The sequence below is a fragment of the Cynocephalus volans genome, chromosome 10 (genome assembly GCF_027409185.1).
Source record: "Cynocephalus volans isolate mCynVol1 chromosome 10, mCynVol1.pri, whole genome shotgun sequence".
Classification (NCBI taxonomy): Eukaryota; Metazoa; Chordata; class Mammalia; order Dermoptera; family Cynocephalidae; genus Cynocephalus; species Cynocephalus volans.
This window is the reverse complement of record NC_084469.1, coordinates 116,865,489-116,889,476: the sequence shown is the minus strand read 5'-3', so window position 1 is coordinate 116,889,476 and position 23,988 is coordinate 116,865,489. Positions and strand designations below refer to the sequence as shown.

General features: G+C 40.8%; 1 protein-coding gene across 1 annotated transcript in view; it reads left to right on the top strand.

The window, feature by feature from the left end:
* The window catches only part of USP10 (ubiquitin specific peptidase 10), a 73,828-nt gene extending 50,405 nt beyond the window's left edge, over positions 1 to 23,423 (top strand). Inside the window, exons 5-14 of the mRNA XM_063112327.1 lie at positions 2,623 to 2,714; positions 3,218 to 3,327; positions 3,919 to 3,974; positions 4,232 to 4,335; positions 7,270 to 7,369; positions 8,258 to 8,435; positions 12,398 to 12,563; positions 16,049 to 16,193; positions 17,983 to 18,048; positions 21,721 to 23,423. Of these exons, the coding sequence (XP_062968397.1) occupies positions 2,623 to 2,714; positions 3,218 to 3,327; positions 3,919 to 3,974; positions 4,232 to 4,335; positions 7,270 to 7,369; positions 8,258 to 8,435; positions 12,398 to 12,563; positions 16,049 to 16,193; positions 17,983 to 18,048; positions 21,721 to 21,908 (1,205 nt within the window). The 3' untranslated portion in view covers positions 21,909 to 23,423. The remainder of the gene's footprint in view (positions 1 to 2,622; positions 2,715 to 3,217; positions 3,328 to 3,918; positions 3,975 to 4,231; positions 4,336 to 7,269; positions 7,370 to 8,257; positions 8,436 to 12,397; positions 12,564 to 16,048; positions 16,194 to 17,982; positions 18,049 to 21,720) is intronic.
* The last annotated feature ends 565 nt before the right edge of the window (positions 23,424 to 23,988 follow it).

Genomic DNA, 23,988 nt, shown 5'->3' with positions numbered 1-23,988 from the left:
CTCTCCCACCTTCACCCCTAATCCCATCCTAGAAGACTTTGCCTCCCATATCATCAAGAAAATGGAGGTTGCTATTTCATTTTCTCTTCTACCCAAGAGCGTTGGTGTCTGCCCCATCCCTTGCTCCTTCTCTCTCACGGTCCTGTCTCACTCCTCAGCCAGGTTTCTGGCTGAGTGGTCTGCACTTGCTGTCTGCTCTCTCACATTCCCTCCTGAGGCACTAGGACCTGGCTCTGGCCCACTCCTAACTAAAGCTGCTCGGTCCTTCTAGATCCCCATCATGGGTTCTTCTCACCAAAGACGACTTCTGGTGTCTCTGTTCTTCCTCCTCAGCTTCCGTTTACTGTCGTCAGCCCCTGGACTCCTCTCTGTTTCTGCAGTCTCTGGATTGGGCTAAGCATCCATCCCCCTAGCACCCCTCAGCTGAACCTCCATTGTGTTGTGTTTGCAGCCGCTGATGTTGAAGTCCCTCCCTTCACTGGTCTGCGAGCTCACCTAGAACAGGGCCACCTCTTAGGCATCTCATGCCTCCATTTTGCAGTGCCCAGGGAGGGCTCAGCAAATGTTTGTTCAGCTACCAGTGAAAAGCAGCGTGTCACTTAACAAAGGTGCCTCTGTTAGGAAGACAGTTGATTTTGAGTCTTATGATTATGTAAAAACTTAATGTTAATTGTTATTAGATATAAAAATACTGTGGCAAAGATTCATAGATGTCATGCTGGAATTTTCATTGGAGGTACTGTGCCATTGCATTAGAATATTGATGCTTAGTTGAAACTGCACAGATTTGGGGTAGATTAAATAATTGACATTCTGTGGCACAACACACTGGAAATGATAGATGGTTGTGATTATATGCCTCAAAGGTAAATGTGAAAATCCACTCTAAGTAGAAGAATTTAAGCCTGTAAGTATCTGAAACCTTGGAGTAAAAAGGGATTTTTTCAGTGGAGCCCATTATGTATTGAGGGGAAAGATCACAGCCTCTGGAGTCAGATAGACTCAGGTTCACAGGTCAGTTCAGCTATGTGATCTCAGTTTTCTCATCTGTATAATGGGGATGATAACAGTGTTTCTTTGGCAGGATAGTTAGGATGATTAGGAATAATGTAGATAAAGCTCCTAACATAGTGTCCCTCCACGTGACAGGCACTTTCTTTGCTGTATCATCTCATGTAGACTTGGGATTCAGTTCTATAACTAATCTTTACTCATTCAAGGCCCAGGTCTGTATTGTGTAGTAAGAGAGATGAGAGGAGCTTTGTGAGCTTAGTCTAATTGAACAGATTTCACTGGGTTCTCTTAAGCCTATAATGTTTTACTTTAAAAGGAGAACTGTGAAAATTATTCCCCGTGCTTCCTCAGTTAGAGGAAAGATGACATTTACTCTCATGGGAAGGAGGGAATGAGGTAGGGGTGCATGTGCGTGTGCGTGTGTGCGTGTGTGTGAGATGGATTTTGCAAGTTACTTTCTTCATTTGACTAGTGCTTAAGTCTGGGACCTGCTAGTATAACTGTGTTTTCGAAAAGAAAGGCTTTTGTTTGAGCAATGCCTTAGATGGATGGTGATATCAATCAAATGTTTGCTGTTTAGTTTTTCTTTCCTAGTACATAGCGTACAAGTGAAGGAAGCAATGTGGTGCTGCCACAGACCGTGGAGGTCAGGCCCTGGCTATGCTGCCTAGATCCTGTGGCCAAGTTAGATAACCGTCTTGGGCCTCAGTTTCCTTATTGGTGAAAGAGGATAGTGGTGGTACTCCTGGATTACTAAGGGTTAAGTCCAACCGATTAACATTTGTAAGTTGTAAAGAACATGCTAAGTGTTGAAGATATCCATAAATTGCAGCTGTCACTATTATAAGATTCATAATGGGGCATGGGGAGAATTTGTCTTGTTTTAAAGCATTTCTAATGGTTCCTTGTATAAAGATGGCATTCACAGCTGTCTTAAAACTGTGAAAAAGAGTGATGTCAGAGGGTGCATCTGAGGATAAGAGGCTTGTTTATAAATGGAATAAGGGAATTACAGTATACAAAACAGTTGCTAAATTGACTTCTAGTGGAAAAACACAGTTTAATTAGTAGGAGACAGTTGTCCCCAAAAGGAATATCTTTGGTCACTGAACAGCCATTGAGCACACACTGTGATCTGCTGGGTATGGGATTAGTTGCTGGGGATTCAGAGATGAATGAGACTCAGTTTCTGCACATAAGCACCTTTGTATCTAGTGTCCGGGGACCTTGCTACTAACGAGTCATGCCTGGCTAGCAGGGTTTAAGGAAAAAAGCCTGTATCTTAAATCTGTTCTCTAGTACTGATACATTGTTTTTAATTTTTTTCTCTTATTAAAATAGGTAGTTATTGTGCTCCCTAATTGTATTCCCATGGGAAGATAAATAAATGTTGGTGTTTGAGGAAAAATATTAAATTGAAAAAAGTTTTTAGTCATTAAATATACTTGATATTGAACTGAATGAAGCTTTAACAGTACACATTTTCTTTGGATACATGCTTTATTGAAGAGAATTTTAACACTTTCCCAGAGTAGAGCATATGAGTTGTTTTAAATGTTATTCACTATATGTCATTAATTTCTTAAATATGCTTCTTCACTCTTTCAGAGTTACTGGAGAATGTAACCTTAATACATAAACCAGTGTCGTTGCAACCCCGTGGTCTGATTAATAAAGGAAACTGGTGCTACATTAATGCTGTATCCTTCCTGGACACCACCCCCAGCCCAGCTTACTGCAGTCGTCTCTTCTTTGAGATGCTCGTGACTTAGTTCAGCTTCCATGGGGCATCTAGCCTGAATTTGCTTATAAACACAGTTATTCCCAATACCCAATCCCTCCACCCCCCCCAAATAAGGATTTGTTGACCTGTGAATGACAGAGCTGGGCAAGTTTTATTAGAATGATCCCAAGTAACAGGGCAGAGTGACCTCTTACAACTGGAAATTTTGTTTTAACTGATTTGTGTTGGTTGAATCAAGTTTTTGAATATAAACTACTGACTGCGTAGTAAATTCTTCTATGGATATTACAAGGCAGTTATTCTAGTGATTATTTGTTTTTTTCCTTTTTGTGTTTACATATCTAAGTAGTTCAGTGTCCTTGGCTTATTTAGTTTTTATATGCTCTTGTTTAATGTGCCTTTAGGAAATTTGGAGTGTCTGTTTCCTTTCCTTTACAATTCCTTACTGCCAATATTTAGACACTGCAGGCACTGGTTGCTTGCCCTCCGATGTATCACCTGATGAAGTTCATTCCTCTGTATTCAAAGGTGCAAAGGCCTTGTACATCAACACCCATGATAGACAGCTTGTAAGTAAGGGACTGAACAGTGGGCCAAGGGGGTGGCGTTTTTCCCCTGTGATGATTAGAATTTAAATAGTTTAACAAAGTTTTTCTACAAATGAATCTATAATTTTTTTTTTCTTGTGTGTGTGTGTGACCGGTAAGGGATCACAACCCTTGGCTTGGTGTCGCCCGCACCGCGCTCAGCCAGTGAGCGCACCAGCCATCCCTATATATGATCTGAACCCGTGGCCGGAGTGCCGCTGCGCTCCCAGCACCGCACTCTCCTGAGTGAACCACGGGGTCGGCCCTATAATTTTTTTTTTAATGTACTGTTCATGATTTTATATGGGGGTTAAACAGAAATGGAATTGGAGCATTATCTCTCTGTGTTCTTTAGATTAAGTAGAAAACATATTAGTTTTTACCAACTTATACCACTTAATGCCACAAACATGCATAGAAGTGTTAAAGAATTCAGTAGCTGTTATATAGCGTTGGTTGCCTAAAATCTGCTATATTCATACTAATTAATATTCTACTTAGCCATTAAAGTTCTTTAGTAAGAGTATGTCTTTTTAAAAAATGCACTACTTAACTTTTTTTTTTCATGTTTAGTGTTCGGCTAATGAATGAGTTTACTAATATGCCAGTACCTCCAAAACCCCGACAAGGTAAGTAAAAATGAGGTCTTCAGATGTCATTACATATTGGAAGTTAATGGTATCAGATGACTGAATTTGGTAAATCCAGTCTTACTGGAAAGAAAATGTCTTATTTAAATACAAGTTGCTACACCTGTGCAACCTGTATTTAACATTCAGCTCAAGATTCAGCTGGGTGGGGAGGTGGGGGAGAGTTTTGATGATTTTGCTTTTCATCATTTCTGACCATGTTAGTTATGAAAATCTGTGTCCTGTTTCCATCGCAGCTCTTGGGGATAAAATCGTGAGGGATATTCGCCCTGGAGCTGCCTTTGAACCCACATATATTTATAGACTCCTGACAGTTATCAAGTCGAGCCTGTCTGAAAAGGTTTGAGACTACTCTGACGTGGCTTTCTGTAAAGTGTTGCCTTTTGCTCCCCTTTTTCGGTTAACTGGTGCTTGTTCAATGTTTGCCCTTTGTCTCAAGTGCTGCAGTTTGGTGGGTGTGGAGTAGATCTGGGTTTATTATGGAGTCAGTTGCTTGCATGAATTTAAAGAGTATAATGGTAATCTTTATAATCAGACCAAGCTCATATAACTTTTACTGTGTACCAGGTACTATTCTAAGTACTTTCCATATATTAACTTGGTGGTTAACCCGATGAATAAAGTGTGATTATCGTCTCCTTGCTACAGTTGAGAAAAGTGAAGTCATTGTCCGAGGTCACGTAGCTAATAAACGGCAGAGCCTGGCTTCCGAGGCAGCTCTCTTCACCACTGCCTTGTGCCACCTTTTGGGTAGAGTGGAGTGTGCTGGGCCTAGAATGACAGACAAGCTCTGTCTTCATCATACTCCTAGGATTTAGTAACTATTTTATGTTCTTGACTCTTTTTTTTTTTTTTTTTGGTGGCTGGCTGGTGTGAGGATCTGAACCCTTGACCTTGGTGTTATCAACACTGCACTCTAATCAACTGAGCTAATTGGCTAGCCCTCCATGATTCTTTTAAAAAATTTTTATCATACATTTTGCTACTAAAGGAGACTAATGGACCAAGGAGGCATTATACAGGGCCCTGGCAGCTGTTGAGAGTGAATGAAAAGCACCCTTAGCACAGTTAACTGGAGCATTTCTTTCTTCCCTGAACAAGTTTGTGATGAGTCAGTACAAGCAGTTGAAATGATGCTCAGGGAAACTTATTCATAGAGAAAAATAGTCAAGAACATACCATTTAAGCCAAGCAATATTGAAGCTTCATTGCTGCGAAGAAGGGTGAATGTCTAGGGCAGTGTAGCAGGATACCACCAGGGGCAGCATAGAGTTTGAAGCTTTTTAAATGCTCGGTAATGCAGCTTTTGGGGTTGGCTTAGAACTCACATTCCCCGACTAGCACAGAGTGTTAGGGATGCAGGAATGGGATAAAGTGTGCCCTCTGTCTTCACAGAGCTCACTGTCCAGTGGGGGAGTTAGATATGTAGTCTAAGTGAACAGACAGCAAGGGAAGTGCAAAAACAGACACCATGAGGGTGCTTCCAGAAGTTCACAGAAAGATTTATGTTATCTTTTATTTCTATTTTTCCACGAACTTTTGGAAGTACGCTCATATAAAGATGCTTTAGAAGCCGGGTTGGGGGGAGGGGTGTTTGGCTGGTTAGCTCGGTTGGTTAGAACACACGGTATTATAACACCAAGGTCAAGAGTTCGGGTCCTTGTACTGCCAGCTGCCAAAAAAAAAAAAAAAGCCAGAGAGGGCCATCCAGGTCAGGTGGGGGCAGAGATAAAGTGGGTGCTCAGGGAGGGCTTCCTGAGGCCAAACCCTTCAAGGATCTTGCTCAGAGGTAATGCTTGTGAATAAAAGTGTCTCTGAAGTTGCCTTAATATTGGATGTGGTGGGGTCCCCAAGATCACCTTCAGGTTTGGTGATTCGCTGGAAGGTCTCATAGTACTCAGAAGCTGTTATATTCATAGTTATAGTTTATCATAGCAAAAGAATACAAAACAAAATCAGGAAAGGGAAAAGACACATGGGGCAGAGTCTGAAGGAAACCTCCAGACCCTTCCCCCAGTGTAGTCATAGAGGACACACATGTAAAATGTTGTCTACCAGGGAAGCTCACTAGAGACTTAAGTGTCCAGGGTTTTTATTGGGGGCTGGTCATGTAGGCACCCTCTGCCTAGCGTGAGCCAAAATTCCAAACTCCCAGAAGGAAAACAGGTATTCAGCATAAACCACATTGGTTGCACAGTTTATGCACAGTCCCTTATCACTTCTTGGAATGATGGGACCCCTTCTGAAATCCAAGTTTCCAGACACCATACAAGGGCCAACCTTGCAAGCAGACCTTTCCAAGGAGAGCAGCCCCAGGCCTGCTATATGCACTATTTACTACATCTTGGGCTATGCCAGTTTTTGCCCTTTTCTATACATACGCAGAGCATACTTACACCAAACAGCTGCTGTCCTTATCTATACTTCCATTTGGAGAAAACTCAGATACACAATACCCAGAGACCTCAAGCAGGAGAATTTGCACATCCTTGGAATAGTCAGTTATGCTCCAGAGAATGAAATATGAACTAATCATGATAAATTACAGAATCAAACAAAACCAGTGTGAGATTATAAAACTCACATGTGACTAATCTATGAGTGATTTTGCTGATGTGTGTATATATGTCAGTCAGCTAAATCTTTAAATCAGCCGAGTTTTTCACATATAATTTGAGTCCTTTCCCCTATAGTTGCTCATCATAAAAAATAGGAGACATACAGGGCTGCTCATTTCACAACTCATAATGTGATTGATTACCCCTGGGCTTGTGTAGTGAGATGGCCCTAGACATCTAGTCGTTGGTCTTCTATTTCATTTAAACAAAAAAGCAACTTCTAAATAACTTTTTTATTGTAAAGGTAATGTATATTTACTGTAGAAAATTTCAAAAATATAGAAAAGCATAAATAAGAAAAAAAATTCCCGGTAGTTCTCCCACTTAGAGATAAATGTTTAATATGTTCATTTCCTTCCTTTCTACATCCTAGGATCTCAGCTATCCAAAGAAAAACCCATATTGAGGCTGGTTCGATAGCTCAGTTGGTTAGAGCACAGCCTTATAACCCCAGGGTCATAGGTTCAGGTCCCTGTACCAGCCAGCCACCAAAACCCCCCAGAAAACCAAAGACCCATGCCATTTTTTAGAAATACTTTACATTTAATCTTGAAAACTTCAGAGGAGGCATAATTTGAATATGCAGGTAATATATATCTTGCAGGCCTTGGATGGTAATTAGTTAAAATTAATGTGATCATATTTGGCTTTTTCAGGGTCGACAAGAAGATGCTGAGGAGTACTTAGGCTTCATTTTAAATGGACTTCATGAGGAAATGTTGAACCTAAAAAAGCTTCTCTCACCAAATAATGAAAGTAGGTTATGGTCTATTTGCTACAAAATTGTGCAAGAATAATTTCTTAAGAATTATTATTCTTTTTGGCAGTTGGCTGGTACAGGGAACCAAACCCTTGATCTTGGTATTAACACCACCACACACTAAGCAGCTGAGTTAACCAGCCAGGCCTGTTTTGTTTCAGTGTTTTGCTTAAAATTAATTTTAAATAAATGTTGCATGCTCAATATATTATGTTACCTTCCCCCCAGCAGTCATTTGCCCTTCAGAAGTCACTTAATTACTCATTCAGAAAACTAGTTATTTGTATTGCATTTTATATACCGTTGGGAATGGTATATTTAGATATATCAAAATTTATCCAGAAACTGTACTGTTCACCTTCAACTTTTAATTAGGAAAATGATCAAGCGTACAGAAAAGCTCAAAGAATAGTGTGATGAACACCTGTGTAACTGCTGGAATCTACAGTTGTTAACATGTCATTATTTACACACATACGTGTATGTATACGTTTTTCCTAGATGGTTCAAAATTAGATTATGGATAATAGTTCAGTTCACCCCTGCATGCTAAGGTGTGTATTTTTTGAGGACCCTCTCCTGCATAACTGCAGTCCCTAATCTAAGAAAACTAACCATAATTGCACAATAATATCTACTTTCCAGTGCATCTTCAGATTTCTCCAGTTGTCTGAAGAACGTCTTTCGTAGCACTTAGTGCAAACGAGGATCCAGTAAAGTTGCACATGTTGTGGTTGGTTGCTGTGCCTCTTAATGTAGAACACACCCTGATTTAGTTTTTAAAACTAAAGTTGACAAATCTCTTTAAGTGGTTTACATAGAACCTTTGTTTTTTTGCTGTTCGTATTTTAAGTAGTAGCCTAAGCAAACTCTTTCCTTTTCAGAATTTAGGATTTCCAATGGGCCCAAAAGCTACTCGGTGAATGAAGAAGAGCAGGAAGAACAGGGCGAAGGGAGTGAGGATGAATGGGAGCAAGTGGGCCCCAGGAATAAAACCTCAGTCACCCGCCAGGCAGATTTCGTTCAGACTCCAATCACCGGCATTTTTGGTGGACACATCAGGTTTATGCTTTTCTAGAATACTTCACTTCTTGCCTTTTTCATGGTTTTGTTATTTTGGTGACAGGGGCAGGTGTAAGACTTGTTCTGAGGTTTTTCGTAATTTGCCTTTACATCTCCCTGCTTGCTCTCTTCTTGTGCTGTGCTCCCTCATTCTCCTCCTGCCGGCCCCTCTGCTCTCCTAGTACCCACTGGAGCATTTCTGCAGGGGTGCTGTCCCCAGGGGGTCTGTGTGCCACAATGAGCTCCTCCTCTCACCCCACCACGTCCAGCTGCTCGCTGTTGAGAGAGCAGCGAGCAACAGAAAAGTAAGAGGAAAGCAAGCAAATTTGTTAAGAGAAGAAAATCATGTTTGGAGGAATTTTATTTATTTATTTATTTAAATATGCTTTATTGTGTATATATAAGTATACAGCATAATGTTACGTGATGCAGATTAACATAGTGAGTGAGTGAGAAAAACACTGTCTTTCCTCTGCTTTCACTCAGTAACAATCAACAACAACAAAGATTGACTTCAGACTTCTGTGACCAAATGGGTGAGGATTTTTCCCTGCTGGCAAGCAAGCCAGCAGTTCTCCAGCGGACACCAGCTGAGTGTTGTCCAATTCAATTCTTACACCATCTACCTGGAGATAGAATCAGATCCCTCAGGTTGAGGGCTCAGTTCCCAAGACTGCCACCCACTTCAGATGTCAGTCACACATCCAGGCCTCTGGAATCAGGGTTCCCACACCCCATCCTTGGGTTCACTGAGTTTGCCTTGACTGCTCACAGAATTCAGAGGAACACGTATTTACATTTACTCGCTTATTGCAAAGGATGGTACAAAGGATACAGAATAAGAGACGCATACAGCGAGGTGTGGGGGAGAGGCGCAGAACTTCCATGCCCTCCTTGGGCACACCACTCTCCAGGAACCTCCACCATGTTCAGCTACCCAGAAGCTCTCCAAACCCAAGCCTCTTGGGTATTTTTGGAGGCTTCATTACATAGGCATGATTGACTAAATCATTGGCCACTGGTAATTAACTTTCAGTCCCTCCCCCTCCCCGAGGTTGGGGGTGGGGCTGAAAGTCCTGCCTTGGTCTTTCCTGTGACCAGCCTCCATCCTGAAGCTACCTACCCACAGGCTTCCAGCCATCATTAGCATACAAAAAGACTCATCACTTTGGAGATGCTAAAGATTTTAGGAGTTGTATGTCATAAGGGAATGAAGATCAAATATATATTTTCACAGTATCACACATCTGTCATCTCACATAGTGACCATTTTTTTGTGTGGCAAAAGCAGCTACAGTCTACTCATTTAGCAAAAATCCTTAGTACAATACGCTATTATTAACTATAGGTCCTCATGCTGTAGGTTAGATCTTTAGACGCGTTCATCCTACTTATCTGCTATTTTGTATCCTTTGGCCTGCATCTCCCATTTCCTCCCCCTGACCCAGGTAACCACTGTTTTATTTTCTATCTCTGTATATTTGACCTTTTTTTCCCTTTAGATTTCACATATAAGTAAGATGGTGCAATATTTGTCTTCCTGTATCTGGTTTATTTCACTTAGTGTAATGTCTACCAAGTTCATCCATATTGTGGCAAATAGCAATATATCCTCTAAGCCTGAATAATATTTCTGTATGTGTGTGTATTTATCCATTTGTCCATCATGTGTATGTATTTATACATTTGTCTGTCAATGGACACTTAGGTTGTTGCCATATGTTGGCTATTGTGAATTGATTAGAGGAATTTTAGACATCAGAACCAGGTGAGCTACAAAGCAAGGGGAGCGTGGAGGGAGATACTTGTATACAGAGGCGGACACTGGCTTGGGCTCAGCACTGGTTCTCTTAACCAGCTTTTTGCTCATTCATGAAGTCCTTCTGAAGGGCTTTTATTTGCTTGTGCGGGAGCCTTTCAGTACCACTGTGATATGGAATTCAGTGAAACTTGTACTGTCTCCAAGGAGGTTTACCATCTAAAGTACTAAAAGGGCCTCAGGATTTCCTCTCTGAAGGCCTTGCAGCATAACCTCCAAGGCTGTTTTAGTGAGACTCTTAGTCTGTCGTCCCCAGTGCTGTGCATCTGGAAGAAATGATATCCTTTTCCAGGCATCAAGCATTGGTTTAGTCTCTCTCTGCTCTAAAACAACTGAGATTATTGAGCAACTTTCCACAGGCTAGTGATAAAAACCTCAGCAAATCCGCGCTACTCCCTCAGAAGCTAGTTTTTTACCCTTGAGAACTGGATGTAGAAGCCAGTTGAACAAATGTGACCTTGAACAAGTCATTTCTGTGTTCTGTGCTGTAAGCGAGGCTCCACAGGCCCCTTTCTCTTCTGGTATTCTGGAGTCTCTTGTGTCAGCAATGGGTCAGGCGTGGTCTGAGGAATGCCCAGCACCCCCCAGCACTGCTGCTGTGACTCTTTTTGCCAGACCTGGTTCCTTGGGGTTTGCTATGTGGGCCGGGGAAAGCCGAGACGTAGGTTGGTGACCAGCAGTGAGGAGAGGCTGTGCCCTTGGCCCCATCAGCTCGGCAGCCTGATGTTAGGACTGTTGAGCACTCCCTTAGGGATGGGAGAGAGGGACAAGGGAACAGCTCAGATTTAGGCAGTGGGAGCACCACTTTCATGCAGAGCTGCAGTATCAAAATTGTAAGGCCACAGATGACCAGCATACCCAAAGATCCCAAATTTGTCTCAGAATAACCAGTGGAAAACACCACAATCCACTTTGGAGAAATTGCTATCTTGGCTTGAATGGCTCTGCCATGGCTGCTAGCCTCGACCTCTGTGGTGTCTTTGTGTTGAATTTGGTTGTCGATGTTTCTTTTTGAAAAATGATAAAGCAAAGATAAGGAATTCTTATAATTTAGGAACTTCCTTTTAGCCATCATTAAACATGATCCTTTATTCAAAGAAGACCAATTGAATGATTTTTTTTTTTCTAAAATTCAGCCTCTTCAGATATTTTTCAGTTTCCTCAGGAAGACCAGCCCCTTTCCCTATCTTTTTTTGATAAAATGTAGGACTTTTGAGTCAGAGGGCCACCTGTTACATCCTTCACCAATTTTCATGACTGGTTTTCCCTGTTCCTTTTTGGAACCAAAAAGGAACTGCTGTCATTTAAGTCTTTACTCTCAAAAGGAGTGTGAATATAATTAAACCCTGGACAGAAAAGCTCTTAGCTAGTTCTTCAGGGCATCTGTTCTGGAAAGCCTGAATACCTATCCACACCTATTTTATTCCGTTTATAAACTAGGTCACTCTGACTACAAAAACAGAATCCCTTGTTGAACTCCTGGAATGTTTCTTTGCTGAGGCTAAGTGAGAGATGGGCTGAACACAATTTTGACTCAGAAAAACTTAGAAAAAGAAAAATGAAATGAAAAACCAGCTAAGAAAACAAGGTTGAATTGGCACCTTTCTTGGAAGGGCGGTAGCCTTCTTTCCTGGAATGTTAACTTGTTTTTTATTATACGCACCCTGCTTCCCTTCTTTTTGTAGGTCATTTTTGTAGAGGGAAAATGCCATTAAAAATATTTTATTTACCTTGGGATTTCCTCTATTTTATTAGATACAGGCTATGATACTTTGAGAAAATGAAAAAGTCTCAGCATTTTTAGGCCATGGCAAGATAGTCCCCCTTATTAACTAGTGCATTAAATAATAGTGTGGAGTAGAGTGAAAGAATTTAGAAGATGAAATATGTTTTCTTCCAGAGCACTTGATCTGGGAAAATTTATCAGCTGGTAGATTTAGTTGCTAGAAATAATTAGGAGATGGTATTCAGCAAAATTATTTTTAAATTCATTATATTTTTGGCTTTTCTGTTCTTTTTGGTCTTCTGAAAGTGATATTGAATAATCTTACAGTGTTTATTTCTCTTCTCCTGTTGGTTAATCTTAAGGGAAAATAGCAAGGAGTGGTCTCTTAAATTTTTTGTTTTTGCTTTCAATTCTTAGGTCTGTGGTTTACCAGCAGAGTTCAAAAGAATCTGCAACTTTGCAGCCATTTTTCACATTGCAGTTGGATATCCAGTCTGACAAGATACGTACAGTCCAGGATGCATTGGAAAGCTTGGTGGCAAGAGAATCTGTCCAAGGTTATACCACAAAAACCAAACAAGAGGTATATTCACAGTTGATCTGCAATCTTTATACCAAGGCAGTCTGGTTTGGTGGAAAAAAATACAGAATAAGGAATGAGGGGGAATGGAATTGAGTTCTGCCTCTTAAATCAGTTGCTTAACTGTTTGGGACTGAAAGTTTCCACATTTTTAGAATGAAATGGTTGAAACAGATGATCCCAACAACCTCTTTTAGCTCTAAGTTGTGTAACACAAGATATGATCTCCTTTTGAATTATTTATCCTGGGGTACATTTAATTTTCTGGCAGTCTAATCAAAAAATCAAATACTACCTCTGACAGGCTGAATAGCTTATTTATATTCATGATATCATAGAGCACAATTTTTATTAGATTAGTTAGGATATAAAAGATTCTAAACTCATCTCTTGCATTTGTTTAGATCTTCTAGAACGTTGAAAAATATAGTTATTGTTCTGATGCGTATTACTCTGGTTTGATCTGAAAAAAAATAAAATCTTTGAGTTTTTTCCATCCTCATGAGTTGAGAGTAGCAGATGATAAGCTTAGTGGTGTATGTGTCAACTCAGTTGGGAGGGATGGATAATATTCTGCTCTGAGAGAGCTTATTAGTTCCTGGCTATCCATATGTGCCAATTTATGCCTGTTTTCTATTTTGCAGTAGAGAATGTCTTCTTTATTATGTATCTTAGATTGTGGCAGCAAATTCATAAAAATGCATTGGGGAGATGAATGCAAGCTAGTTATGGGCAGTACTTTTTTGGACAGTTCATAGTATTCCTGTGAAGCTATATTTACATAACAGGCAGTGTGTGGTGGGTACAAGGTGAAGTAAGACATCCCAGCATAGAAAACCTGTCACCTCGTTGCATGACTGGGATAGATCTAACCTTGTCTTACGGCTTGTGTTCTCAGTAAAGAAGAGCAGAGTAGGACGTGGAGACTTTATTGTACCTGGGGTCTCCTGCTTTGGACTGGCCAAGCCAAACTCTTGGGGGATCTACAGAAATTATGCCTAATCCTCCACCATATTTTCTGACTTGGGTGATTTTATTTAAAAAATAAAAGTGGTAGGAGCCAGAGACAGAAATTTGGCAGTTGGCTTAAGTGAATAAGCTAAGAAGAGCCTGGTGGTGGGACTTCATGGAAGAGAGATAGTGGATATTATTTATGTGGGGAAGATGGTTGGTTGGTTAAGTTTGTGTGTCTGGCTGTGGGTGACCGTCAATTTGGCTCACTTCTGTGGCAGCCGTGACTCTCCAGAGATGGTTTGCGGTCCCTGGCTGCTGCTGCTACTCCTCTCGTTCTCGTCTTTGAGCCAACCGTGGCCACGCATCCTGCTGGGGAGCTTTCTAGTCTTTCCCAAAGCTGCCCAGCAAAGACTCTTCATGATGTTTCTGTTTTCCTCTTTTGCTTCTGCCGCAATTAAATTTTGTCTTTGCCCTGGGAGGATTGGGTGGGGACAGGGATTGGGACAGAGGCTGTTGTCAGCCTGTTGTTAGAGAGTGGTGAGAAAAGGATGATTTATCCTAAATAGCAGGTTTGGAAGAAGGCTTCAAGAAAGAAGGTGGCATTTGGTGGAGCCTTGAAGATGAAAGAGAATGATGCCAACTGTTCTGGCTCCATGGTTGTGGTCATGCGTTATCAGACAAGGTTGAGCATATTGGGAAAAGCAGGTGTTAGATGAAGGATGATTGTGGACAGCTTGTGTGGAAATATCTGCAAAGAGCAAATACATTTTCTAAATGTGATTTTTTTTTAAAGTTTCTTTTTAAAATACCAAGTTTCACTTTATCATATAATTGAGGTCAAAAATTTTTTTCTATGGGAACATGTGAAGGTCCATGGGAAAATATGATAATATAAAATACTTGCTATATAGAAAATGTCTGGTTCTGTTGGATGATTAGAAATAGTGCCTCAATATGTCTAGAAACCCAAAATGCACATTTTAAAATTTCAGATTAGCCATTTAATAAATTGAAAGTTTTTGAAATCAAAATCATAGATGATTACACACTAAGAAGCACCCTAGAGATAATTTAGTCCAGCTCTCTCCATTTCACAGGTGAGGAAACCAGAATCTTATAGTCTATATTAGTCAGTTTTCTGTGGCTAATAAGAGAATACCTGAAACTGGGTAATTTATAAGAAAATTAAATTTATTTCTTAATCAACTTTGGAGGCTGGGAAGTCCAGGGCCCCGGGGGCACATCTGATGAGGGCCTCCTTCTGGACAGGAACTCTGCAGAGTCCCTAGGCGACACAGAGTATCACATGGTGAGAATACTGGAGCTGGAGCACATTTCCACATGCTCGGTTGCTCTTCTTATAAAGCCCCCAGTCTAATCCCTGATAACCCATTCATCCATTAACCCATTAATCCATGAATGGATTAATCCATTCGTGAGTGCATAGCCATCATAGTGTTATCACCTCCCACTTTTCAAATACCATATTAGGAATTAAGTTTCAACACGAGTTTGTGGGGGACACTGAATCCATAGTATAGTCCTAATCTCTGGTTTTGACTGTTGAGCTGTGTTCACACTTTTCATTAGTTCACAAATTCTTGTTAGATATAGAGACAGGAGACAGAATATAAAGACATTATACACACACACACATTTATGTATTTATATTTATATATACACACACACACACATATATATATAGTCCTCTGACAGTTTTAAAAATTATTTTATATATTCTGCTATCTTTTGGATTGTTACTTTAAAAAATATTTCAACCAAAAGTATTCTCCAAGTAAATACAGGAACCATCAGAGTTTATAAATACAGAGAACAATAGATAAAGGGATTAATAATTATCCTCATTTAAGCATCATGTATTCCACACAGGTATTGATATTCAATGCTGTACCCCACAGATATGTAGAATCAATTATGTCTCAATTTAAAAAAAAGGATTAAGTATTGTTTGTGAAGATGCATTTTAATTTTTTAAAAAGCTAGCTTTTTAAAAAAGCATTTATTAAACCTGTAAAAGTACTTCAGGGGCATATTAAATTGATAAAACCAAACTACTATAAAACTAATGGTTAGAATAAAGAGCTCTAAGGTTATTTAATACATCTAATTGAAGAAACATACTGGCATCAGTTTTATCAATACTGTGAGAGTTATTAAAAAATAGGTAAATAAATACATAACTCAAGGTACTACTAACTTAACTTTTTTATTTTTATACCGATTCGTCATTAATGCCACAGAGCAAAGTTCTTAACTTGGAGTTCACAGATGGAATTCGGGGACCCAAGGGATCTGCTGCAGTTGTGTTTATAGGGGTTTGTGCCTTTTCTGAGAAGAGTGTCAGTGGATTCTCCAAAGCTTCTGTGATGCAGGAAAGGTTATGGAGCCCTGCCGTAGGACTCTAGGACAGTCAGCTCTCAGAGGAAGTCTTTGGAGAGATGGAAAGATGGAGGTGGCATCTGCTGCTCTAAGTAAGACGGGGACGGTGTGTCCTGGTGTGTTTTGTGTCTTAGGTTGAGATAAGTCGAAGAGTGACTCTGGAAAAACTCCCTCCTGTTCTCGTGCTACACCTGAAACGATTTGTTTACGAGAAGACTGGTGGATGTCAGAAGCTTATCAAAAATATTGAATATCCTGTGGACTTGGAAATTAGTAAAGGTAATAACAAGGCAAAGAGCATTTATGGTGACGACACTCCTGCAAATCAATAAGCTCTCAACACTCCAGCATTTCTGTGTCATGTCAAGATTAAGGAAGTCCTGTGTCTTGACTTTTCTAGAGGCAAAAATAAATAAACTATATACTCTTACTACATTAGAAAAATGAATTTTTTCCATCAAAAAGAGCATCATTGTTTTATAAGCATACTGATTCATGGTATATTATCATTTTCTTTATGAGAAGTTTTAACAATTGTGTTGAGTAGTCTGGTTAAATGGACTTTTTTGGTCAGGTAAGAATGTTTTCCCATAGGCAATGGGAATTCCTTCTGACTTCTAGTTGCAGTGACAAGCATGTTAGATTTGTGGTACTTTATCAGTCACAAGTATCTGTCAGATAACGGGCTCAGCAGTGTTGCACATTTTTGAAGCAATTTAAAAGAGCCCCAAGTTGTCCTGCTAAAAGCACAGCTTGAAAGAAAATTTTTCTTGAAAGCCTCAGGATTTGTGGAAAATGTATTATACCATACTGAAGCTTGATTGGAAATATGACAAGCTAGAAGTGATTCTCAGAATATCAAGGTGTCTGGAAAACAGGAGGACATTGGATGTTGCTCCTTTCTTGTAGAGGAAGAAACCAGAATTGAAAGACCTCTTCCTCTTCCCCTCTCCCCAGCAGAGCACAGTCACTCCCCACCTCCTTCAGTTCGGGTGGCTTATGAGTGTAGTTGGCTTCCTCCCTGTCCCTTACGGACCTTGTGTTACCTTCATTGTCTTCCAGGCCTGCTCAACCAGAGTTGTCGCTTTCAGCTAATAGACTCGGTTGCTGGCCAATTTTATTGTCCATCCCTCTTGCACTTCCAACTATTTTGTCATTCAGCAGTGGCATGGTTTTTACTCCCATTTGAGGGCCGGAAAGGGGAAGAAAGATGCCAGGGAGAATTGTGTAATGGATTGTCCTTCCCATTTTATTTTGTCCATCAGGAAACATAGAATGCAGACTTAGGCAAAAAGCGTCCTTTGTCCTGCACTCCTGCATCTTCACTCACCCCCAAATTAGCCATTTGTGCTGACTTGGATATTTTTCTACACTGATTTTATTGGCATTTCTTCATATTTTTGTATCAGCTGCCACCTCAGATGCTTTATAGAAAGAGAAATGACACAGATGGGGACAAGAGAACCTTGTGTAGGTCACAGGGATGGGAAGTAGAGAGGGAACCAGTACCAGCTGCCCAGAACAGTGCATCTTCAGAGGAACTCTTGCTGGCTGGTGTTTACGTGGTGCTTCTGCAAAGACGGGAGCCACGCGCATTAAGAACAGGAGGAATTCCCAGCCGGTGGCAGCTGGTAGACTAGTACCTGTTTGAAGTCACTTTACTGCTGTATAATTGAAGTTTTGTGATCTAACTCAAAGGTAAAATATTCTAATTCTTGGGTTTTCCAGGACTATTTTTATTTTTAAGTGGACAGCTTTTTCTTTTTTATTTTTTAGAGCATCTGTTTTTAAGGGGTTTTCCAGCATGAACTTCATGGGTTCAGTATATTACTCATATTTCTTTTAACAGGGTGCTTGCTGGTTATGTATGTATGTATATTACTACATTGCACAGCTAATTTTCCTCATGGGTCAATTTTTATGCAAATACAGGGATGGGGATTTGTTTTGTTCCTAGTCTGACTGGCAGTTTACTTAAGTGGAGACTTGTTAGCCCTTTGCTTTTATTACTTTGAGCCTTTCTGTGAGTGCTTTTATAGATTGGAGATGTCAATGTTTTGTTTTTCAGAACTGCTTTCTCCAGGGGTTAAAAATAAGAATTTTAAATGCCACAGAACCTATAGGCTATTTGCAGGTAAGTAAATTTGTATAAATTACTTCATTATTAAAGCAATGATAAAAGGTTTATACAGTTTTACTGTAATACCACTTAACATAGAGAATAGATTTCTCTAGGTATCCCTGTGGACTTGGTAAGTCAGGAAATTATTTAAGAATGTGTGTTTCACCTGAAATTTGGTGCTTAGAATTTGACAGAATATTATCTTGGCCCTGAGCTGAGCCTGACATGTAAGACCTCTGTCAAAGTGAATATTTCTGTCTCTGAGTCAGAGGAGTGAGTTTTAGGCTGCCAGGCTGGCCATTTTAGAACAGAACCTCTCCCTGCTGCAGTTGTGGTACCTGTGGGATGACAGTGCCGTGGAGTTGCCATGACATCTGGTTACCCATCGAGGTTATGAGAGAGTGCTCCCCATACTGGTGTTCCCCCATATCCTCTTCCGCTGTGTGCTGTCAGGGGTGCTTGAGAAGGTGGGCCCTGATCGCACGGGCTCCTCAGCTGCCAGACTCTCCAGTCAGTTACGGGAAATCCCCCAAGAGGATGAATGGCACACCCCATTCTCAGACAGTGGCTGAGGCCTCTTCTGTCTCTTGGAGTAGAGCTTCCTGCAATACCAGTTTTTCTTCCACACCTTCTCCAGCAAACACTCGAACAACACAGATTTGAACTGTGTGGGTCCACTTATAGGTAGATTTTTTTCAGTAAATATATTGGAAAACTTTTGGTTAGATGTGTTATGAATGTGGGGCTTAGCCTGCACAGTGTGGCACAGCTACACCCAGGGAAAGCCGTCCACACACTTGGTTTCTCAACCACGTGAGGGTCGGTGCTCCCAACCTCCACGTTGTCCCAGGGTCACTGTGCTCTTTTCTTGTCTCCTTCCATCTGTCCTTCTCTCTTCTAGCTTTAGTCTTTCATGCCTCTAAGTCTTTTAACCTCTTTTAATGGTTGCCATTTGCAACCCTTTTGTTTGCTTTTCTGGCCTTTTTTATTAGAATTTTCTAGTTTCTCTATCATTCTTCCTTTTGTATTGCCTTTGGTGACCCTTTTGTATTTTAAAATAACACTGCCATTTATTGATCCTCACACATCTGTTGAACGTTCTACACAATAGCTCTTATGTATCATTTCTTTCATTCCTTACAAGCATTCTGAGAGAGAAGTGGCGGCATCCACATTCTATAAAAGAAGAAACTGGAACTCAGAGAGAAAAAGTCACACTCTGTGGTCTGAAGTGGCAGAGCAGGGCTTAATACTTGTCTACTGAGCCCACTCCTGAGATTTGAAGAAGTTTGATTAGCCACTGATCAAGGGGTGAGGGTCCTGGGCCACACTGGAGGGTATCTAGTCTTTTCTCTCTTCGTCTCTGTCCTTTGACTTTCTCTTCTTGCCCAGGTCAGCTGATCACGGCCCCTCCCTATTCTGGGCCCCAGACAAGGTGAAGACAGACACTTTGCCCTTGGGGGTGTGTCTTGCCCTGTCCTTCCACTGCCTTGCAGTGGAATCTCTGAGGCCTTGGTTGGTGCACAGGCTCTGCAGCCCATCTGGGTTCAGCCTCGCACCCTGAAGTCTGGCCCAGCGTCCCCATGGGGGATGAACGGTTTCTTTGCCTTCTCCCTGCATCTCTGCTCCTTGGAGCACTTGCTAATAATCAAGGTTGATAGTCAAGGGCAGGGTTTAGGAATTCCTTGTGTCCTGGTCGAGGGCCTTAGTATGAGTTCGTGCCCTACCCACCTGCCCTCCTGAATCACCTTCTAATCCATTCTCACATCTGAAATAAGGTCACTGGGCTGGTTAGAATTTTCTGTAAAATGTGAGTAAAGAAATATTTCTTAAAAATGACTCTGACAAGGGGGAAAAAAAGATAAAAATGACTCTGATTGTGGGATCAAGGAGAACTAGTAATGTGCATGAGATTTTCAGTAACTGTCTGATTCCAGGTTCTGCTCCTGTCAGGTGGGCTTGTGGGTGTTAATTATGTATTACTGTGTAAGTTACTTGGGCTGCTGCTTAAGAAACTGGAATGTGTAGAGTTCAGTTCTCTTTTGTATCTTTGGAATGGAGGTGTCTTATAGGAAATACAAATTAGTTAAACCCACAGGACCTTCAAATTCTACTGACTCGGTCACTTTGAAACAAAATTAATTAGGTCTTCAAGGTGAAAATCCAGGACAAAAATTTCAAAGTGAATTTGAGGTCCGAGGGGCACGGTGCTGCTGAGCATGCTTCACTGCCTTTTAGTGGTCACTCAGATCATCATGACTTTTGCAGTACAAGGTTAAGCTGTGACCTTATATTGGCCATATGCCTGGCTTTCCACCACATCATCCTCATATAGACTTGTGGTTCTCATGTTTGTCAGGTCTCCTCTGAGGTCCCAGAACAGAGGGTTTCTTTGTGTGGAGCCTAGGAGTCTGGCAGTGACTGAAGCCATCCTCTTGGCTTCATAAGTGTCGACCTCTCACCCGCTGAGGTCCCTGACCTGGAGTGGACTCAGGACTCCTGTGTTCATTTAGCACTCTGGAAGTCACAGCTGAACCCAGCTAGAACACAGTGGTGTTGGGCCTATTTGTTGCTGAAATTTCCTACCAGCTAAGCCTCTCCCAGTGATTATCCTTTGTGCCTCTGCTGGTGGAGCACAGCTTAGAAAGCCACACTGCCCTTCCCCCCAGAATTTCACTAGCCTTTTCTCTTACCCAGGCTGATGTCTGCTGCTGACCGGGAAGCCCTCTGCCCCTCTGCTTTATAGAAGGGAGGGGTGTGTTCCACAGCTGTCTTTTAATATCTTCATTACATCTTCTAGCAGTTATGTTTGTTTTAGCCTTTTGACTAAGGCTTCTTGCTTGAATTACAGCGTTTTTTGTTTGTTTGTTTGTTTTTTTACGTAAAAATAAGTGGATTTTTTCTATTAAAACATTATTGTAGAGAAATCAGCAATTTTTTAAAAAGGAAAAAGAGCAATTACTAGTACTATCCCTGCAGGGTCCCTCCACAGCTACACACTCAGACAACCACAGTTAATGGTTCCAGTGTCCCTCAGCCGTACAGGCATGTGCATGCAGTTGGTTTCACATTTCATAGTTGATAGATAGTCCACAGAAAACTTAGGATCCTTGTTTTTTCGTGTAATATCTCATAAGCATATTTCCACATCACTTAACATTCTTAATCTATTTTATGAAAAAATCCATGTTATTGTAATATAATTTACTAATCAGTCTTCTAGTGGGCATTTAGGTTTTTCCATTTTTTCACTGTTAGAAATATAATCTTTGTCCAAGATTCAGGTAATCTCTTTAGGACAGTCTAGAAGGGAGTTGCTTGGTGCACAGGGTATGAGTCTGTTCTCAGTTTTGCATTGCTGATGATTGCCATGCACCACTGCCAGCTGTGTAGGAGATTGCTTTTGTGCAGTGTTGTGTGTTTTAAATATGCCACTAAGATGTGTATGTATATTTTACTTACCTTACCCTTACATTAAAGTTATATGTAACTTTCTATTATCATTTACTCATGTTTTCTGAGTTTAAATAACATTGCTTTGTGTAATTACATTTCTCTATCTCACCTACTTCGGTAGAGTGTTTTACACTAAGACACATCTTTGGAGGGAGTCAGGTGTGTGCCTTTCACTGTTTTTGTGCAGTGCTTTTCCCACTGGGTCACCTGCTGTGCGCTCTCTTCCAGTGGTCTACCATCACGGCAACAGTGCGACGGGTGGTCATTACACTACAGATGTCTTCCAGATTGGTCTGAACGGCTGGCTGCGCATCGATGACCAGACAGTCAAGGTGATTAACCAGTACCAGGTGGTGAAGCCAACTGCTGAACGCACAGCCTACCTCCTGTATTACCGCCGAGTGGACCTGCTGTAAACCCCCTGTGCGCCATGTGTGTGTGTGCCTGATGCCTGCTTCGTAGAACATCAACTCTCACTAACTTCCTGCCTCTCTTTAGTGGCTCTTTAGAGAGAAACTCTTTCTTCCTTTTGCAGAAATGGGCTAGAATGAAAAGGAGATGCCTTGGGGTTTGTGCGCAACATAACTTATGTTGACTTCTAACTTCCAAATCAAAATCATTTGGTTGAAACAGACTGTTGATTTAAAAAAACACACATAAACCCATATTTCTGAAATAATGCTGATTCCTGAGATAAGAAAGGGGAACTTGCATTTGATTCCCAGGCTAATTGCTTAGTAGAATCAATCCTGCACCAGCAACACTTGTAAATTTGTGAAAATGAATTTTATCTTTCCTTAAAAAGTAAATTTTTTAATCCATCACACTTTTCTCCCTCACCCTTTAGTTTTTGATAAGTGATAAAAATGAGCCAGATATCAGAGAAGAAATAGTTCTTTCTTCAAGAGAAAAAATAAACACAAAAAATAAGTTGCTGGTTCCTAACAGGAAAAATACATTTTAATAATTGTGTAGTGAGAAACTGCTCACGTACACATTGCAGATAAAAGTTTGGAGTCAAGGTGTTAGCCTGCACAGATGGGTGATTGTAGCTTTATTGCCATTAAAAGATTGCGCTCATGCGTCTGTGTACACACAGTGAAAAATGGGCCAGATAGTGAAGACTGATCCTCAAGTCTGCTCTGTTTAATTCTGCTGTCTGCTCTTCTGTAATGCTGTGTCCCTTATTGTACACAGTTTAGTGGTATCTAGGAGTATAAAGTTGTCGCCCGTCAATAAAAATCACCAAGTTGGTTTAAAGCTGTGTGTGTCTCTTTGAATACAAATGCCTTTTCCAGTAACTGGAATTCATGGGGTCACAACTTCACCTCCATAATTAAAATAAGCCCTTTGATTGGCTTGATGGGTTTGTGGAAGCTGAACCCAGACTCAGGTTATGCTTGTCCGGTATTTCCAAAGGAAGTAACTGTAGTGATCTGGGTCAATGAAGTTTTGAATATTCAATTAGCAGAAAAAGGGAGGTTTTCTACCCCTTTTTCCTCCCTCCATTGTTTCTGTATCCCATTTTCATTATCACCAAAATTGTTTGTTTAGATCAAGGCTGAGCATCCTTTTAATCAAGGGGCAGCTTAACGGTGCCTCTGGATGCCACCCTTAGGGAGCGGAAAGGAAGCCCTCTCTACAGAAGAGATGGAGAGAAGAGAAGAGACCACCAGCAGTGTGCTCTTATGCCTCTTGTGTATAATGTATAGTAGTGTACTGGGATCTACAGACAAGCTGTTTTACCATGTGGTGTTCCTAATCATAGCCTTTGCCACTGTGGGGTTCAGAGCTTACTATGTAAAATCATTGTACCAACGTTGTCTGCTTAGCCTGCTTACTCTGTTGTAACCTATTCTGATTTGTTTGGCTGAATTATAAGTCATATTATAATTAGCTTCTCATTAAAATAATATACAATTCTTGTGGAATGTGTGGAGTTTGAAAATCAAGTTAACTTTGGGGGAAGCAACCCACACCAGCAATAACCCAGCCAAAGATGAAACAGAACCCTATTCTAAGTACTTCAGTGAGTTCTTTTTAAATTTTTATTGAATCATAATTGATAATACATATTTCTGGGGTTCAACATTGACATGTTGATCAAATTAATATTACTAGCTATGTATTGTTACAGATCATACTTATTCTTTATGCCCCTTGTCCAATCTCTCCCCATCCCCCACTTCTTCCCCCCTCCCCCCTCTAATTACCCTAGATTTCTTCTCTCCTTCTAAAAGAGTAATGATTACTCTGTTGATTTATTGCCTAGATGATCTGTCCATTTTCAGTGAGTTCTTACTTGTGATAGTTGAGCCAGATCATGTCCCTTGTGCTCAGTGGCTTATCCATCCTGAGTATGCCCCCAGCCTCCATAACTGATGTTGGTCATTCGCCCTCAGTAGTGTAAGATGGCTTTGTTACTGAAGTGTCCCTTGGAAGTCAAGCTGAATGCCCTCTCAGGAACAAGGCCCTCTGATCTGGGAATGCTTTTTT